The sequence below is a fragment of the Mauremys mutica genome, chromosome 16, assembly GCF_020497125.1.
Source record: "Mauremys mutica isolate MM-2020 ecotype Southern chromosome 16, ASM2049712v1, whole genome shotgun sequence".
NCBI classification, from domain to species: Eukaryota; Metazoa; Chordata; order Testudines; family Geoemydidae; genus Mauremys; species Mauremys mutica.
Window position 1 is genome coordinate 7,998,745 of NC_059087.1, and position 17,103 is coordinate 8,015,847.

General features: G+C 45.3%; 1 protein-coding gene across 1 annotated transcript in view; it reads right to left on the reverse strand.

Annotated features, from left to right (window-relative positions):
* Positions 1–9,311: 9,311 nt before the first annotated feature.
* ABCB9 (ATP binding cassette subfamily B member 9) overlaps positions 9,312–17,103 on the reverse strand; it is a 32,818-nt gene continuing 25,026 nt past the window's right edge. The window contains exons 10-12 of the mRNA XM_044990274.1: positions 16,186–16,345; positions 14,472–14,608; positions 9,312–11,377 (exon numbers count right to left, since the gene is read on the reverse strand). Of these exons, the coding sequence (XP_044846209.1) occupies positions 11,078–11,377; positions 14,472–14,608; positions 16,186–16,345 (597 nt within the window). The 3' untranslated portion in view covers positions 9,312–11,077. The remainder of the gene's footprint in view (positions 11,378–14,471; positions 14,609–16,185; positions 16,346–17,103) is intronic.

Here is a 17,103-nt window from a genome sequence, read left to right on the forward strand (position 1 = left end):
GAAGTGCCGCTGCGGTTGCTCCCCGTGCGGGTGGATCGAGGGAGACGCCCCGGGGCCCGCAGCGCCCCCTGCAGGAAAGGGACCGCTAGGGGGCGCGCGGGGGTGAGGCGGGGAGAATCTAGGGCTCAGTGCGGGGGAGACCCCAGGAGAGGAGCTGGTGTTCTCTGAGGGGAGATATTAGATGGGGAGCTGGGGGGGGTCACTGAGAGGAGACACTAGGAGGGGAACTGAGGGGGCTCAGTGAGGGGGAGACACTAGCAGGGGAGTTGGGGGGTCACTGAGGGGCAGAAAGGAGGAGGGGAGCTGGGAGTCACAGAGGGGAGCAGGGGTCACTGAGGGGAGACCCTAGGAGGGGAGCTGGGGGTCACTGAGAAGGGAGTTGTGGGGACACTAAGGGAGAGAATAGATGAGGGAGTGGATTCAGGGCAGCATTGAGGTTTTTTGGGGGGGGAGAGTGCAGTTGGGTCTGGGGAAAGCAGAGTCACTGGAGTATTGAGAACACAAGGAAGGTAAGCGGAGAGCGGTGGGGTTGGACAGACCGGACCATGGGGCTTGGGGTACCTGTAGGGGAAGGACTAGGCAATAGAGACTGAACTCCCCTCTTCGCCTTACATGTGGCTGCTTCAGGTCAGGGAGGAAGAAGCTTCCCCTTCCCAAGCTGTACCTGTTCTGTGGATAACAATCTGGCACTTTCACCAGCACTAAACTACTCCCCCACCCCTGCACAAATAAAAAGTACCAAACTTTTGATATTTTCAACATTACTAACCATTTAGGTCCATAACCATTCCATTCTACTCCACACTGATTAGGTCTCAACCGGAGTATTGTGTCCAGTTCTGGGCGCCACATTTCAGGAAGATGTGGACAAATTGGAGAAAGTCCAGAGAAGAGCAACAAAAATGATGAAAGGCCTAGAAAATATGACCTATGAGGGAAATTGAAAACATTGGTTTTGTTTAGCCTGGAGAAGAGAAGACTGAGAGGGGACATGATAATAGTCTTCAAGTACATAAAAGGTTGTTACACGGAGGAGGGAGAGAAATTGTTCTTCTTAACCTCTGAGGATAGGACAAGAAGCAATGGGCTTAAATTGCAGGTGGGCTTAAAGGGCAGTTTAGGTTGGACATTAGGAAAAACTTCCTAACTGTTAGGGTGGTTAAGCACTGGAATAAATTGCCTAGGGAGGTTGTGGAATCTCCATCATGGGGATTTTTAAGAGCAGGTTGGACAAACACCTGTCAGGGATGGTCTAGATAAGGGGTGGGCAAACTATGACCCACGGGCCGGATCCAAAGCCCTGAGGGGGCTGAATCCGGCGCACGGGATTGCCCCCCGTGGCGCTGTGGGCCCTGCGCCACTCTCAGAGGTGGCCAGCACCGCAGATCCCGGGCAAGGGGGCAGAGGGCTCCATACGCTGCCCTTCCCTTCAGGCACCGCCCCCCACAGCTCCCATTGGCTGGAAATGGGGAACCGCGGCCAATGGGAGCTTCAGGGGAGGTACCTGGAGGTTCGGCAAGGGCAGAGTATGGGGAGCCCTCTGCCCTCCTTCCCCCAGGGGCCGCAGTGCTTCCTGAAGTGGCACTGCGTGGGGCCAGGGCAGGCGTGCAGGGAGCCTGCCCTGGTCCTGGTGCGCATCGCTGCCACCCCAGAGCTGCTCTAGGTAAGCGGTGCCGGGCCGGAGCCCGAACCCCCCCTGCACCCTGCACCCCCAACTGCCTGCCCTAAGCCCCCTCATACATCCTGCGCCCCTCCTGCACCCCAACCCCCTGCCCTGAGCCCCCTCATACTCCCCACACCCCTCCTCTGTCCCAATCCCTTGCCCTGAGCCCCTTCCTGCACACCGCACCCCCTCCCAACCCCTGTACACCCTCCTGCACCCCAACCCCCTGCCCCAGCCCTGCATACAATTTCCCCACAACCCAAAAAGTTTGCCTACACCTGGTCTAGATAATACTTAGTTCTGCCTTGAGTTCAGTGGACTGGACTAGATGACCTCTTGAGGTCCCTTCCGATTCTATGATATTGTAACACGGATTTCCAAGCAGAAGTTCTGGCTGCAATCAGTTAGGCCCAGGTCCTGCAAAAACTTACACACATGCTCAAACCTAAACGTGTGTGTAAATATTTAGAGGATTGGGGCCTTAGGATTTATATTTAACACTGAATGACATAATGTGACCCTTAGTGGTTTGTATTTTGTAAATAACAATACAGGGATGGGATCAACTTTGCTTTATAATTTTTATTTAGTACAAAATCACAGAGTAAAATTGAAATCTTATCTATGGGATTTATACTGCCACTTATCACCATACCAGCTGAGCACCTGTGTAAAATCATCAGCAATAATTAATTTCCTAGTGGACTTCCTGGTGGCTCTTGTACTTCTCCCTTTTTGAGGTCATAAGTCTGCACGGAGTAGTTTTTTGTTTGTTTTGGGTTGGGGGAGAGCTGGTAGACGCATGGGAATAAAAGGGGTGTTTGAACTGTGACCATCACTTATGGTGGAAAGACTTTCTCAATGAGTAAGGCTTTGCCACCCTTCCCAAAGATGATCAAACTCTGGATTCACCTGCTCTTTACTGGAGGATTGTTCCTTAGTCAGATCCCTTCAACAAAGAATATTTTGTCTCCAGCTCTCACGTATTTTGTCCTGAGCTTTAAGATCTGCATTGTCCCAGAGAAGCTCAGTTGTCATGATGATTCATAGACTGAATTCAGTCTTTTATGTAGTTGGTTCTTGAGCCATTTGGAGCTTTGAAAATTGGGACCAAAATGAGGGACTTGAGTTCAGGTCCATGGCATGAGCCATGGAGAAGGTGGGCACTGCATTCTGAACTAGCTGGCACCTGTGCGTCATTTTTATGTTTAGTTTCAGATACAATGAGTTACAGCAGTGGTTATCAACCTGTGGTCTGCAGACCTCTAAGATTTCCAAAGGGGTCTGCACCTCCATTTGAAATTTGTTAGGGTTCTGTAAGTGAAAAAAGGTTGAAATAATCCAGACTAACACAATTACATGCATTTTTGTTCCCCTTTTGTTTATGACTGTACAGCTGTAAATTAGGAAGGAAAACTATACTTTAGCCACACTTCCTTACTAATTAAGCTCTTACCTGCATAAAGTCTCAGAAGAGTGACCACATTATTGTTCTCAAATCCAGATTTAGTACTCACTCATATAAAAATAGCTAATATAATATCTCGCCAAACTCTTATCAGTGTCTAAGTATCTTCCTATTTAAGGGTGGAATCACAGAACATATGCAAAGCTCTTTCCATCAAGCCTGCATTTCATATTAAATCAAAAAATTGTTTAGAGACTATTACGTCAGCAAAAGGCTGAAGATTTAAAGATTCAGAACCACCACACCAGAAAGTTGTGGCTCATGTTGGAATGTCTGCTTTAGTTTAAAAATGTGCTCATTTCTTCTGATTAATATATGTTAAGTACATATGTTAAATATTTGTATAGCAGCAACTTTCTGAAATGTTTTATACACTATGGGCAAATGTATTTCCTGGGTCAAATTATTACTAGACCAAATTAATTCCTGGTGTAACTCCATTGATATTAATGGGGTTACACCAGGAATTAATTTGGTCTAGTAATAATTTGACCCAGGAAATCTCCAATTACTATAGTATTTGATAAATAAAATTATGCCTAAAAATAATTTACTGGATCTATATATTTTCCATTGTGCATATTATGTAAGTACTGACTTCTTGGAATGCTTAGATAGTTAGACTATTTGCAGCTAAGAGGAGGGGACAAGTAGTGGTCATAAGGTCATTATCCTGGTTTTTGCCACCTTTGATGTGATGGAAGAAATACAGTTACCATATTAGGTCAAGCTTATCTCTGTATATCCATTGAAGTGTAATTAAGTTACATTTTAATTTATTGGAGTTATACCAAGGATGAAGTTGGCCCAAGATATCCTAGCAGACACCTGAATGTATAGATAAAGAAATTATGGTCTGTCATCAGTCTAATACAACATACTCGGCTTCTTGACCTGAACAATCATTAGAGAGACAAGGCGGGTGTGGTAGTATCTTTTATTGCATCGACCTGTTGGTGAGAGACAAGCTTTCAAATTTACACAATGCTCTTCTTCAGGTCTGAGAAACTTACTTATCATATCACAGCTAAATACAAGGTGGAACAGATCATTTGGCATAAGTAGTTAACATAAAGGACCATTCAAGGTGAAGTGGCCCATTAACTTCCCTCCAGTCACTGGGAAAAAAAAGAAGGGAAGGGGAGAAAGCAGCTGGCCAGAGTTGGTAGCAGGTTATAGATTGTTGTAATAAGCTATAAATGTAGTGTCTCAATTCACTCCATGATTTTTAGTGTCTAGCAAAGTTATGAATTTAATCTCCCAGGCTCAAATATACTGAACAATCATTGTCATTATTATTTATAGGCAAGCCACACAACCAACATACAACATGTACGTTGTGCTGTTTGAAGAATCTCTCTGTTGTGTGTATATCCTCAGCAGTGGGGGATGCTACCTAAAGAGTAAATAAATGCTACTCATGAGCAATTTTCACCTGTGTGTTTACAGCTGCCTGCATGAGCTGCTGCAGTATGACCTTGTTATTCAAAACCAGCTGATAGTTGCTATGACAACACAATATCACATAACATTTACGCACACACCCATCATAGCGGGAAAAATAACATTTTAAAAAAGACGTTTTAGGAAAAATGAATTAGATGAGGGCTTAAAAGAGACCCTCCTTTATAAAGGTATAAAGTGGGTATAACTTTATCAGGGTCACTTTATAAGAAGTATTGGGCAATGGTGTGGTTTAAGACTATGGAACTCTGATGTGTAAACCCAGTTTTGCCACTGACTCACTGTATGATCTTGGGGAAGTTTCTCAGCCTTTGCCTAGTTTCTCATTTATAAAATTGGGGATTTCTTCCTACCTCACAGGGGGATTGTAAGGAATAACAAATACTTGTAAAATGCTTTGAATTCATTGGGTAAAGCACTATCAATCATTTATTATTCATATTACTACCTACCTTTTTAGTAAGACTCACTAGTTAGTTATTTGGTTTACAGTGGCACAGAGAGACCCCAGTCAGGATCAGCCCACTTCCCCTCCCCCAGACTGCTGCACCAAGTGGGAGGTATGTGAAAATGGAGGTAGCTGTGAGTCTGCTAATCCAGCCATCAGTAAATCAGTTCTTCTATTTAGTCACACTTCACATTAGTAGCGTTTATTACGTTAGAGTTAATAACCGGCTGATACATAATAGTGAAGTCATGGCAAAATTTACAGAGGGACTTGAATGAACTCATTAGTGCTTAAGTACAACCAGGGGTGAAAGTAACATTCACCACTTACCAGTATGGGGCCGGCTCTGGAAGGGGCGGGGTTGGGGGGGTCAGCATCCCCTAGCCAGCCCATCCATGCTACCTGGCCCGCGCTGCTGGGGCTCCAGCGGCAAATTAAAGGCCATGGGGCTCTGGCCGCTGTGGCTGGATCCCTAGGCCCTTTTAAATTGCGGCCCCGGGGCAGCTGCTCCTTTTGACCCTCCAGCCCCGCCCTGTAGGCAGCCCGGGAGGGGCACACTTTAACATCACTGCCCCTTTTGTGCCCCCCATTGGCGGCCCTGACAGGTCTCTACTGGCGGCGGCAGCAGCAGCACTTCAACGTCAACTGAGTATGGGCTGGTACCGGCGGCCACTTTTTACCAGTACACCATACTGGCCTGTACCGGCTTACTTTCAACCCCTGAGTACACCCCATATTGACAATAACCTTTCTACCTCCTTAGTCAGACTTGTTTAAGAGCTATAGCTCTTGGGGTGGAGTTTCTGTTTATTGCAGCTTGCTGGGTGGCATTTTAGTCACCTATAGCCCTACCTTCTTGGACACAGTTTGTGTGTAATTTAGCTTCCTAGCCAGCTGGGAGAGGCAACTGATGTTAAAAGAGGTGAGATGAGACAGCAGAGTTCAGCTGCTTTTGTATAAGCATGTATTACAGTCTTGACAGTTACGTGCAATTCCATCCAGTCACATTAAAGGTATTGAGGCAGAATGGTCTCTTGGACGGAGCACAGGGCTGGGTGTCAATAACTCCAGAATCTGTGGCCTCTGCTGGGACACTGGGAGGTACGCCACACTTATCACGAACCATGCGTGGTGTGACATGACATCAGACACTTAGGAGTGGTTCCTGTTTATCTTTACTGGTGCTACTTTTATCCTGACAGCATTTTATGAACATTAAAGTTGTTGACATGCAAATTATGGAACACAGGCTCTTTTCCTTACAGCACTCAGTTATACAATCAAAACCCGCAGGTGTAGTGAAATGGATTTCTCCCATAGCAATTGAAAAAGTGCCCTGGATATCTATCAAAGTGCTTTCGTCTGGCAAGAGGAATTTATTTTCAGTAGAAAGGAATGAATCAAGTCTCAAGATCAAAATTCAAATCATGTTGCATAGCATTTAATAAAGAATCCAACATTAGTATTAGAATCAGCATCCAGCCTATATTATTAATATTTATATTGATATATTTTTAAACATGATCCTGGATCTCCCTTTCTCACCTTGTATCATTTCAAGGTTATTTCTGGTACTAGCGCATAGTTATTAGGTGTATCATGTTTTGCAAGTCACCTTCTTGACAGCTTGTTTTGCCTGGAAAAACTGGTTAGTTACATAGAAACTGCATTGCAAATCTAATCTTTGGAGTCTATTAACCCTTGTAAGGCTGGTTGGTAAACACCATGTACATTGTTCAAACTACCCTGTGACTTCTTAATTTCCCTTTTTATATTTAGGAAGAGGAGCCCCCATGTGCTTTTCTTCAGACACCACATTCTAGTCAAAGACTGATTCTCTCATCTATCAAAACGATGTGACCATCCAGCACATTGGGGTAGAGACAGTGGTCCCAGTACTAGTTGAGAGAGCAAGAACTGATTGTCAGTACCTTGCTTCTCAGGCTAGAAAGGGCAGGGGATGCTACAGAGGCAATACAGCAAGAACCTAGTCCTGGACACACTGGTCATCATAAATTCCCAATGAAGTCAGTGCACAAGACTAAAGCTAAGTTGCTCAGATCTGAAAAACAAAGATATCTAGCAACTCAAATATTGAAACAGAGGTGCTTTGTGGATCTGTAATGTTTTCCCATACCTGTGTAACCAAACACTCCAATGCCTAACCACGGAAATAAATACATGTTCCTATTTTGGCATAGTCAGATGTATTAGAATATACACGTACTGAAATAAACACAGCTGGGTTGATTCACCACACTGTGTTTCCATGGTGATGTCAACAGGACATCCGCATTCATTGTCAGCATGAAGGGACAGATGTAACCATGTGTCGCTGATGCACGGCTATGACCAGTGGCTCACCTTGAATAGATTTCTGGTGCGGGTCCTTCAGCATTTACACCAAACACAGCTGTGTTTATGCCAATATGCACACGGCTTTTGGAATGACATGAGGTAGCTGTAGGAAGGAAAGTGCTACACATGCTCAGCATAGCAATTGCAATCATTCGGAGTTTCTTTCCAAACCTAATTTCTTCCAGCTCTGCAGCATGTGCCTTCAGTATCAAGGTCAAGAGGCTAAGTTTTAAAACAAAGTCAGTTGAGTTATGTGTGTGGAAAATAAATACCCTTTATCTTAAAAGGCGAGAACTTTTTCTCCAGGATTGCATAACTCAACAGGGTCTGAACAGACAGAGTGATGAATGAATGAGAGGGTTTTGGATAGAACAGCTAGTTCAACCCTCACTATAGCAATGGTACAGGCAGAATAAGAATAAAATACTTTGCAGACATCTTCAAAGCGCTTTAAAATGTTAACTGATACAACCATCCGTGTGAGGCAGTAGTATCCCCATTTTATAGATGGGGTAACACTGGAAGTTGTGAGTTCGTATGTTCGTGGAAGGCAGAATGTATTATACACTTGCAGTGATCTGTAAATATTAATTATTTAAGTACTTGCCCAAGTCAAAGAAACAGAGTCAGTCTTAGAGCTGCGATTAATATCCTGACTTTTATTCTGGGATCACACCAAGGCACCAAAGCTATAAGGAAATCTTAGGAATCACAGCATAAAGAAAGATCCAGCCCTACTTGTGGTTTGACAGGATAACTAAGGGTATTCACAAACCCTAACATTTAACCCTATCCAGAAAACTTGCCTTGAGTTGTTCTACTGTATAGTGGGGAATTCAGCATCTGTGGCAATGAACACCTAGAAAAGTCAAAATCTGATGTCAGGTCAGACTGTTGCCATTGATATGGCCAGTTTGCAGTTTCCAGTGTGTTCTTAGGATCTAAGCATCTGGAGTATTAATAACAATGAGATTATTATAATAAGGCTGGGAACCAAGATTCCTATTTGAGTGAATTTTAACATAACGCTATGCAGGCTCAGGTTCAGTGCAGTCTTTGAGAGTGCTGGCATTGCTATGAAATGTATTACAGTTTACATACCCCATTTAATTTTTTATAGGACTCTCCAGCTCACCCGTGCACCTCTAGCTCTGTTTTCCAGCATCCCATTTCTTAGCTGGTACTTTATTTTCTTTACCTAGGATTGTTCTAAATAGCACTTCATAGGCAAAGGCAATGTTCTCTAGGTCCATTAATCATATTTCTCAGACTTTGCAAAGGAGTAGAAATTTACTCCACTTTTAAGGACTATTGGCCACATTTTGTTCCTAGTTACATTGATGTAAATGCAGCGTTAACTCTACCCCTTTCAGCTTCTACATGGGGTCCATACACCTGTCACACCTACAGAATAATTGTCTGCAATCAGGTATGTGCCTAGCTGTGGAAATGTCTGTAGAATGGTACAAATGACTCTCCAGAATGAGACAGAATTTCACAAGCACAGGAAGAGAAAACAAGAGATCGTACTAGGAATGGCATCACCCTCGGGTTACCTTTGAATTCTAAGGCCCAGACTTTGATCACATTACAAAGGCTGGATACTAAAGATAGAGCTGGTCATGGGGCACGTTGCTTTGTGAAATGATGAGATAATATCACACAGAAGGGCAGATGTACTAACCAAATGAGAGACAGAATAAAAACAAGTCGTGAAGCTGGTTACACCTACTGTTAGGATTCAGTATGATTAGCTGATGTTCAGCATAACCTGATCCTTGTAGGTATTGCATCTCATCATTCCCAGTGACAGGGCCAGAAAGGTATGTGGTTGTATTCACAAGTTGTCTCATTAAAAATAACCTGCAACTTATTTGTACATGAATCAAGCCTTGAGACGCTGGTTATGAAGTTGAACGGCAGAGGTAGTATTTTATTTTTAAAGTATCCCCTTTGAGGACACTAAAACAGTTTGTAAAACATCACTTTCAAAATAAAAAATAACAACATTGCAAACAAGAAAGCTGCCACAAAGTATTACAGAGCAGCATCCAAACCCCGGAAAGTAATTAACACGAGCGCTAAAGTGCTTGAGGTCATTAAATAATTGCGCAACCTGAATCAATCTTCCCTGTATAAGATACAATTAATGCTATTTTTAAAGTAGCACCTTGCTGGCTGCATAAACATTCCTGCCAATCTTTATGGTGTGGTAGGAAGATTGGGCCAGATCCACCAGTGTTGTATGCAGTTAGAAATGGTATCTTTCTTTCCACCCTCCTACTCATAAATAAATACATAAATAAATAAAATAATCAAAGACCTAAATGTGGAATTCCGGCAGTTGCAGTTAGATTTCAAGGAACGCGGCTGTATGGATCTCTCATGCACTGAAGCTGCTAGCACAGCCCACAGCTGAATGGGTCCCGGGTAGGGTTTATAAAGTGCCATCATTTATATTTTATGCCTGGTTTTAGGTAATATTTCTCAACCCAGCTCTGAAATTGTGAATTTAAAAACAAACAAATTTTGAAATAATTCTGACTGGCTTTCAATGGATGATGGAGCCAGACAGACACCATGCTGGTGCCCATAGAGATAGAGCCATTTAAAAAAAATTAACCAAGCTGTGGTAAAACTTAACCTCCTTTAAAAACAAAACACTCAAACTCCATCAGCGATTCAGAAGGCAGGATCTGCCGGTTGGCCCCTGGCTCACTGCAATGGAGCTAATAAAAGCTCTGCATGGTAATGTTTTGCACCAGAACCTGAACCTGCAGACACTCTGGGCAGAACTCTCATAGATCTGACTCAGGGTATGTCTACACTACCCGCCAGATTGGCAGGTAGCGATCGGTTTATCGGGGATCGATATATCGTGTCTCATCTAGACATGATATATTGATCCCCGAACACACTCCCTTCGACTCCAGAACTCCACCAGGGCGAGCGGCGGTAGCGGAGTCGACAGGGGGAGCCGCTGCTGTCGATCCCGCTCCATGAGGACAGGAGATAAGTCGAAATAAGATACTTCGACTTCAGCTACGCTATTCCTGTAGCTGAAGTTGCGTATCTTACATCAACCCTGTCCCCTAGTGTAGACCAGGTCTCAGAGTTCTGCACTTCGGGGCTGATCCAGCTTCCATTGAAACCAACGGGAGTCTTTCCATTGACTTCACTGAGTGTGGGATTGGCACCAGACTGACTGCAGGATCAAGATCTTACTTTATGTTCAATGTCTTCCTACCAATTCACAAAACTACCTTCTGAAGTTCCTTAAGGGGTTTCATTCTTCCCCTCCATGCATGTGTATAACACCCGTTACAATTAACAGCAGTTAAACAGGCATATCAGTGGGAGAACAGACCCCATCAACTGCCTTGGGAATTGATGATTCTAAGAAAAGAAACCCAGTAGAAATACTGGGAATTGCTAAAGATCCAACTCCCCTTAATAAACTGGGCCCATTGTATCCCTGTTTTACCAGTCTGCCTACTGGAAGCTTAGTATGCGTGACTAGTAAACAGGCCTTGTTCTACAGTAATGTGTCCGAGTCTGGACTACAGTGGACTCCTGTTTCAGCATCCCAGCAAGGATCTTGCATGGACTCCCTGGTGCTCTCTCACTTGTGAGCTACAGGATTGTAACCATCCTGTCTCAATCCAGAGAGAGCATGTCACACCCTGAACTCTTCATCCAGTCCTCCCGGCGGCTTCATCGAATCTCCACTGGCAGCAGCTAAGCTAGTCTCCAGATGATAGCCGGCCCCTGTGCCAGTTTCGAGCCCGAGGATCTGTCTCTGCACCAACTTGGAATAAAGGCCGCCTTCTTCCATGAGCTCCTTGTGCACTCCCTGCTGCACCACTCGGCCCTTGTCTAAAACAATGATGTTGTGTGCCTTCTCAACAGTGCTCAGCCTGTGGGCTATAACAAGCACAGTGTGGTTCTGCAAGTCACCATAAATTGCTTGCTGAATCTGTTTGGGGGATGGGGATTGGGAAGGGAAGAGATTAACACACAAATGTCACTGTTACTCTCCCCTGCCCTCCCCCCCCATGGGTGTCTTTTATGACTCACTAAGAAATCTGCAATAACAGGTTTATTCTCTGGATACACATGGCTCTATTAACAGGATGTCCCATTAGTATTAATGGGAAATAAGCATGAATATCACTGCTCTGGATGTACTACTTATTCCTAAGCACTCCTTCAAACCGCTCAAAATTCAACTCACAAATCCCATCCGTGCAATGCAGCAGCTGCTGCTGCAGTCACCAACTGGTCTGGTGGGTCTAGAGATTACAGCCCTGATCCTGCAAGGTGAACTCTCATTAGGACTGGGCCCTGAATTTAGAAGCCTCTCTATAGTGGCAGGGGCTGAAAGAAGCTTGCACCTACTAAGTGCAGTGGTTTGGAAAGAAGGGGCTATTGGCTGGCTGAGCATCAATAAAGGCAGTATCACAAAAAAATGATATTTTTCTTAACACAGTAAGGCAGCCAGTTGGTGACTAGCTATGTGTCAAAGGGACACACCTTCTACCTGCTCGGAAACAAAGATGGCTGTAGTCTCACAGCTGTCATCATTAATAAAGCATCTGGCTGTCATCAGTACTAATCCTGAAATGCATTCATGTTACACAAATACAAACCTGTATTTCCGTTTGACTAGAGCCAGTTTCAACCTTTCGTATATTTCAGTTGGACTTTCCGGCAGGCCCTTCCAAACTCCAAAGTCCCATCTGTTTGTGTGTTGACGTTAATGAACCCCTACACATTTTTTAAGAATTAAGATTTTCCCCAGTAACCATAGTCAAAACTTCCCCTCCATCCCGCTGCTGTGGAGTGTGGCAGGTGCTGCACTCTGTCCTAGAAGTGGCTGCATTTCATAATGCCGTGGGATAAATGTAAGTTATATTATAGTAAACACCCTTCCACTGCCAGCTTCAACATTTAAGAGTCAGTTTCTCTTAACCGCAGGGATCATGCTGTTTTGGGACAGGCACTGTAGACTACACCTCTTGCTATGGTGGCTCATATTAAGTTGCATCGTGTACTGAGATGATAGTGTACAAGTTCAGAATACAATGCACCTGACCGCTCCTAACAGTGTTCCAGGCTCACTGTACTGCACTGTAGCATCAGCATGAGATATGCCCTTAGGTCCTGCTGTGGGACTTCAGCTCCACAGTCTGACTCAGATGAGTGCTACCAACTGAGTCATTCTGACATGAGGTATTCAAACCAGCTGGAGTCAACCATGGATCTCAAGTCCCCACATTTTTGCTGAATTAGTCAGTAGATCTGCAGTCATATTACCTCCCTGGGCTGTGATTTCATCAGATCCCTGAAAGCAAAGCACTGGGGAAAATCACTACAGTAACGCCTCACTTAACGTCGTCCTGGTTAAGGTTGTTTCGTCGCTGATCTATTAGAGAACATGCACATTTAAAGTAGCACGATGCTCCCTTATAACATTGTTTGGTAGCTGCCTGCTTTGTCCACTGCCTGCAGAAAGAGCAGCCAGTTGGAGCTAGCTGGTGGGGGCTTGGAACCAGAGTGGGCTGGCAGCCCCCGTCAGCTCCCCAGTCCCCTAAGTTCCCTGTGCGGCTGCCTCTCAGAAGGCTATCAATTGCCAGGCAGTTCAGGTGTCCCTCCCACAACTGTCATGTGCTGCTCCTGCCCTCTGCCTTGGAGCTGCTCCCGGGAGCCTCCTGCTTGCTGTGCAGGGTGTGGGGGGGGAAGAGGGGTGCTGATGTCAGGGTGTCCCCCTCCCCCTTGCACTCCATCTCCACAGAGCAGGGGGGTACATGACAGGACTCAGGATGCAGGGAGCTTGCTGGCAGCAGCTGCTGTCTCAATTTGCTGATCTACTTAAAAGGCAGTGTACTTAGAGTGGGGTCAGCGTACTTAAAGGGGCAATGCATGTCTGTCCCACACACACATGCACCGCCCAGCACTTTGGAAAGTGGAGGGAGTGGTGCGCTCCAGTGGGATAGCGTGGGTTCATCATCATGTTCAGTTTCCCCAGGGAATGTTTGCAGCCACTGCCAAGCCTCTATTGTGTCTCCTCCCTCCATTCGTGCTGCCTTGTAGAGCGTGAGGCTACATTAACAACGTGTTAACCCTTGAGGGCTCAGCCGAGCGCTAGTTAATCATTTAGCAGCAAGGCATTCCCTGGGAAATATCCCACACTCTGACTCCACCACCTCAACCAAGCTTCACAATCATCATCGCTGGGTACAGTATTAAATTGTTTGTTTAAAACTTATATATGTGGGTATATATAGTCTTTTGTCTGGCGAAAATTTTTTCCCCTGGAACCTAACTCCCCCTATTTACATTAATTCTATGGGGAAACTGGACTCGCTTAACATCGTTTCACTTAAAGTAGCATTTTTCAGGAACAACGTTAAGCGAGGCCTGACTGTACTCAGATGGGAGCTCTCTATGGAAAATGGAGGTGCTGCAGAAAGTGGTGCTGGCGATTCACCAACTTTCCTTCAAGATGGTACCAAAGCAATATCCCAACATGGTGTTAGGGGGCGCTGTGGTACCAAGGTGTCATACCAGACTAGACAAGGGCTCTGACTGCTCACTATCCCTGAAGGCTCCCTGGGTACTGTTGGCAAGAGCAGAGAGGCTCATTCTGGTGTCCTGGCTCCATTCTAGCTCAGGCAATTACATTCTGCCTTAGTGCAGTTTCACCAGGATACAGTTTTCTCCACTCCCTGTCCTAAGCTGTTGTGTAATGTTGCTGTGCACTGTTTAACTTCTTCCCTGGAAAAAGGGATTTGTATCTAACCTGAATTAGTCTTGGTATGTTATAGATGCCGGATCATTCCCTCCGTAATGGTTACAATCTTGTTTGACAGAAGATAAAGCGGAAATTAGTTTCTAATTCTCACCTGCTCATACAACAATTGCCAGATGTTTAGAAGGCAACACATTATGTCCAGACTATGGAGGCCCACCACCTAGAAATTGCAGCTCAGGTCTCTGCCCATCTGTACCCCAAGTCCAGACTTAACTCCTATTTATTTCCTGGAACAAACTGAATTAGCCCGACTAACCGTGTGTTCACTCTCTGCATCCAGGGCACTGGTGGCTTCATCTAGGATTAGGATTGGGGGGGCTCGGATCAAAGCCCTTGCAATAGCCACTCTCTGCTTCTGGCCACCAGACAGCTGGGCTCCTTTTTCACCAGCTTCTGTTGGATGAAAGGGGGGGGGGGGAAATGAGACCAAAAAATCAAGCTGTATCGCTGGGTTCAGATTTCTTTCAGTACACCCCTGTGAGGTAAGGCAGTGGGGAGGTTCGCTACAGGAACCAAAAGTATTTTGGTACAAGAAGAGAGGCGTGTTCTAGTCTCCCAGCAGCTATTCTAACTGTGCCCTCCTCTGAAATGCTGGGCTGGGATTTTTACGGTCAATACTCCTCAATAAGGACCTGATCCAAAGCCCACTGAACTCAATGGGAGTCTTTCAGGCCCTAAGTTACCAAAATAACCCTGTGCCCCTACAGTAGCCATACCCTTAAAGGAATGCTATAACCGCTCTCTCCAGCAGTGGATCACCACAGTCAACCCGGCATTTTAGGGGATTGATACATGCTACAGTGATTCCAAGAGCCCTTGCTCTTAGGATGAGAAATGCTACACGAGACTGGAAGATCAACTATACAAAATCTTCACTGACCAATTCTTCAAAGGAAACCTCAGCACTGAAAGGTAGCGCCAGTTATTGCTACTTCTGCACATTTACATATACTGTCAGTTACGTGCGCGCTCTCCCCTAGGGACTCATTCTGCAGATCTTTAAGTGAAGAGAGACGGGAGGGGAAACTGAAACATTCCGGTTGCATCGTATAAGCCATTTCCCTCATTTGTCCCAATGCAAAGTGCTTCTGTCACCACCACATCAGCTCTTGTTCTTGCAGACTTATTGTCATTTTATTTTCTTGGTAAGCAGGAGCAGGTTGGTTAATGCCTCGCTGCTCAGTTTTATTGCTATTGGGTTGCTAAGAGAATAAGCGCACTGGAAAACTAAGAGACATAGAGGGTGTGTTCCGTCCAGGACCTGGCGCTGGATGAACTACGAGTTAGGGATCCAGAGCCCAATCCTGTTCCCGCGGAAAGCTGACAAAACCTCCCATTAGCCACGTATCAGATATACCAGGGGCACCAATAGCACAGAGTTCCACATAAAGCCTGACCAGGTGCCACAGCCCTGACTTGGAGAGACCACCTCTGTGGGGAGAAGATAGTTCAGTCTCCGTAGCTCATTCAGTCCTTGGCCTCTCCAAGGAGTCTGTCAATAAGGTGTGTGTGGGGGGGGGCAATTAGTGTTAACTGGGGTGAGGGTTTCCGTGATGTGGACACTTACTCAATAGGAAACCAGGCCTGAGACCAAACTAAGTTCACACACAGTAAGCCATGGAACAGAAGAAACGTAAGAATGGCCACACTGGGTCAAACCAATGGTCCACCTAGCCCAGTAGCCTCCTACACTGGGCGATGCCAGATGCTTCAGTGGGAATGAACAGAACAGGGCAATTATTGAGTCATCCATCCTGTCGGCCAGTCCCAATACTTGGCAGTCAGAGACCATCTTGTCCAACAACCATCAACTGCCAGTGAGTTTTGGTCACTGCTAACATGAGCTGAATTTAATCCCTTAACCTGAGAGGACAGGCTCCGTATGTTACCACCAATCTCCAAGATGTGTTTTGGATATTTAAGTGCTATGCTTCTGCTGCAACCGGAGCAAACGAAATGATCCATACTACCTGTATTGTAGCCATCTTGCAACTCTGTGATAAATGCATGTGCATTGGCCTTCTGAGCAGCTTGGACAACCGACTCAAACGAGACTGAAGTTAACCCATACGAAATATTTTCTGCAATAGATCGAGCAAACAACACTGGCTCTTGGCTCACCAAAGAGATCTGCAGAAAGGAAGGGAAGAGGCAGTCAGAACCAAAACAGAACAGTCACAGTTTAATGACTACAGTCCTCTCGCCGATTACAACAATTGGTTCCAGTTGGTTTGTGAGTGTAGATAGGAGAGTTCCACCGTTAAACCTAAACCCAATGTGCCTAAACCAGAGCGGATTTCAGCAAGGGCACTAATTACACTCTGCTGTAGGCTGCCCGTGTGAACAATGCAGCTGTGCCCTCAGAACGAGCTCTTGGCTGACTCATGGAGGCTGCAGGGCATTCGTCAGCACTGGAAGCACATTTTGCCAGATGTACCTGGTATTTTAACGTGGGGAAGTGATTACACGCCACCTTCATACTGAACCAAGAAACGAAACTGACGACACTGCAGGAGCCAAGGGTAGTAACACCTTCTAGTGCTTTGTGGTTTCTGCTCTGTTTGAAAGTGCAGCTCTTGGAGAACAAAAGTGAATGTGGTCTGTTTCTCTCAGGGTATTACCCTATTAAGCACTGCAGCAATGGGACAAAACCCTGCAGCTTCCACTAGTGATACTGTTGCATTTTGGTTGTAACACTGCAAGCTCAGGGCTGCCATTTCTAACCCCTTATGTTTTCAGGTTCTCATGCAGAAGCTTAACGTTGTGTATTTTGGATTGTAACCACTGCAGAGGAAATGTTTATTTGTGTAAGAAATGAAGCCTGCAGACTTCCAGTGTCATCTTGGGCAAGTCACTTAACCTTTCTGTCTCGGCTTTGCCAATGGGGA